The sequence below is a fragment of the Limulus polyphemus genome, unplaced genomic scaffold (genome assembly GCF_000517525.1).
Source record: "Limulus polyphemus unplaced genomic scaffold, Limulus_polyphemus-2.1.2 Scaffold3665, whole genome shotgun sequence".
In the NCBI taxonomy this organism is placed as follows: Eukaryota; Metazoa; Arthropoda; class Merostomata; order Xiphosura; family Limulidae; genus Limulus; species Limulus polyphemus.
The window spans coordinates 52,575-55,442 of record NW_013669275.1 but is presented as its reverse complement, the minus strand read 5'-3'; the positions used below and the strand labels follow the sequence as shown (position 1 = coordinate 55,442).

Genomic DNA, 2,868 nt, shown 5'->3' with positions numbered 1-2,868 from the left:
TTTCCTTCTATGCTACTGATATCCACCGACCTATCTACTTGTTTGTACATTTCATTTGATCTATTATCACTTTGGTAAACACCTTTGAATAGATAAGGCTCTTCACTTGTCTCGCTCAGTAGAAAGGTACACAAAAGAATGACCGCGTTTTCTAAAGCACGTTTTTGAGATAAAATCTCGTTCACATGACATGAAGTTTGCATTATAAGCATACAAGTTCTCGTACACGCCAGCAAGCACTGCGAGACTACAAAATGGCGGCACCCTGTCGCCGAATGTAAACAAACCGCGCGATTGCATAAACGCTTATCTATGGCATGGAACACCAAAATCCGATAAATAATTTTAAAAAATGTGTTTCTCAGGAAGAAAAACCGGAGGTTTTCAGGATTTTTTAGAAATATCCAGGTATATCCGGAAGACTTTCATCATTACATATGGAACAAACCCAACGTCATCTCTCACTTGACGAAACTCCAACCTATGACATATGGAACAAACCAAATGTCATCTCCCACTTGACAAAACTCCTCTCTATGACTTACCCCCCCGACGAATAAAAGACAAATAATTTTGAAATTAAAAATGGTTAAAAGTGTTATTTGGCCTTTAAAGTTGCTATGAGTTGTAAAACAACATTTTCAAGTATTATACGTACTCCCAAAACCAAAACAGAAATAATTAGTGAAGTACCAGAAGTTTCATTTAAAATTTTTGGATAATGCATTTTTCCTTAAAATGCTCTGAAAAAAGACTAAGCCCAAAGACTAAGGTGCATGTGTACACCAAGTGACTTACTCTCACCACTGTTGCATGCATTTCAATGGGACCCTCCCCTCACAAGTAGATATTATACAAATGATACTCTGAACATTATCACTACTTTTTCTTTTGTAACTATTACGGCTATATTTTGTGTAAAATTAACAACTTGTTAGGCCTAGAAATCAAATATGAGTAGGTGGTTGTGTGTCTGTCAATAAAGGAATTAAACACTAGTAATTATTAGCATCTGACTGATCAGTAAATTGTTCTACTTTAATATCAGTATACATCCCTATTTCAAACAGTATATTAACTTATAGAATTTTTTATTTATTAACAAATACTTTCCACACAAAAAAATCCTAAACTTTGTATTTTTATAAAATCATTTTTCACAGAAAGTTATGTATAGAAATTCATCTTTGTCTGTGCTGAGCAATATGGATATGTACACAAAGCAGTAATAATGCATGATTAAATCAACCACTGAAAGTTATATCACTGTGATAGTATACAAAAATAAACATAGACTTTAATTAATAGGGAATATTAGTTGTTTTCCAAAATAAACATAAACTGTAATCAATAGGGAATATTAGTTGTTTTCCAAAATAAACATAAACTGTAATCAATAGGGAATATTAGTTATTTTCCAAAATAAACATAGACTGTAATCAATAGGGAATATTAGTTATTTTCCAAAATAAACATAGACTTTAATTAATAGGGAATATTAGTTGTTTTCCAAAATAAACATAAACTGTAATCAATAGGGAATATTAGTCATTTTCCAAAATAAACATAAACTGTAATCAATAGGGAATATTAGTTATTTTCCAAAATAAACATAAACTGTAATCAATAGGGAATATCAGTTATTTTCCAAAATAAACATAAACTGTAATCAATAGGGAATATTAGTTATTTTCCAAAATAAACATAAACTGTAATCAATAGGGAATATCAGTTATTTTCCAAAATAAACATAAACTGTAATCAATAGGGAATATTAGTTATTTTCCAAAATAAACAAACTGTAATCAATAGGGAATATTATTGTTTTCCAAAATAAACATAAACTGTAACCAATAGGGAATATTAGTTATTTTCCAAAATAAACAAACTGTAATCAATAGAGAATATTAGTTATTTTCCAAAATAAACATAAACTGTAATCAATAGGGAATATTAGTTATTTTCCAATGACCGGCATGTTGGAGGTGAGATTTCCTAAATTATACCGGAAAATAACAAGAAAAGCAGCCTAACCTTCTTGATACTGATAGGTAAAAGAGTATGTCATGACCTTTTTACAGATACCTTCAAAATTTAACTATATCAATGTATGTTAATAAACTTGGCATAAAACTTTTGTTCATAAATCATATCTTAGTACTATCTAAGTTTAATTTCAAAAAGTGTAAAATTTTAGCCTCCAAAGTATAAACTTTATTACCTAATGTGAGCTAACATCTTTCATAAAATTGAAATACAAAATCCTATGTGACAGAGAAAAACGTGAGTGCTAGAAATGTGTAGATACCTGGTCAACCTTAATTACAATGAAAGAATACAAGTGAAAATAAAACCTATTTTAAACATACAGATTATCATAAAAAGAATTTAAGTATTGTTCAGTGCTTACCATATAAATACTACAATTAAAAAATTTTAATTATAAGTTTGAAGCTTGCAATGGCACTTACGGAATTTCTCTAAAGTTGACCTCATTTGTTTCGTTTTCTGCAAACTGTCCTGTTGATGAGAAACACAAATTTACTTTAGATATAAAAGTTGTCACACAATACAAATAAGTTCTAAATAGCTTTTATATAAAATAAGGAATGAGAGTTGGAAATAATACTAATAAATACAACTTGTAAGCTGTACCATACCCATCAGAGTAACAGCCAAAATGCTACAAATATATGTTTTGGAAATATACCATCAGTTTCTGCCTTGAAACCCATGCTGGAATAGAAATAATTTATGTGCAGTTAAAATGTTAGATCAGATCTCAACTAAAATATCAGGTCATCCCATAAGTTCTGTCCGGATTTTAAATAAAGAAAATGAGTGATCAAATCTTACATTTTATTGAAA

The 2,868-nt window shown here is 29.6% G+C and overlaps 1 protein-coding gene across 2 annotated transcripts in view; it reads right to left on the bottom strand.

Moving 5' to 3' along the window:
- LOC106469809 (elongin-C) overlaps nt 1-2,868 on the bottom strand; it is a 19,734-nt gene that overhangs the window by 8,148 nt on the left and 8,718 nt on the right. For both annotated transcript variants that reach the window (XM_013930318.2, XM_022398367.1), the window contains exon 3: nt 2,472-2,520. In XM_013930318.2, the coding sequence (XP_013785772.1) occupies nt 2,472-2,520 (49 nt within the window). The remainder of the gene's footprint in view (nt 1-2,471; nt 2,521-2,868) is intronic.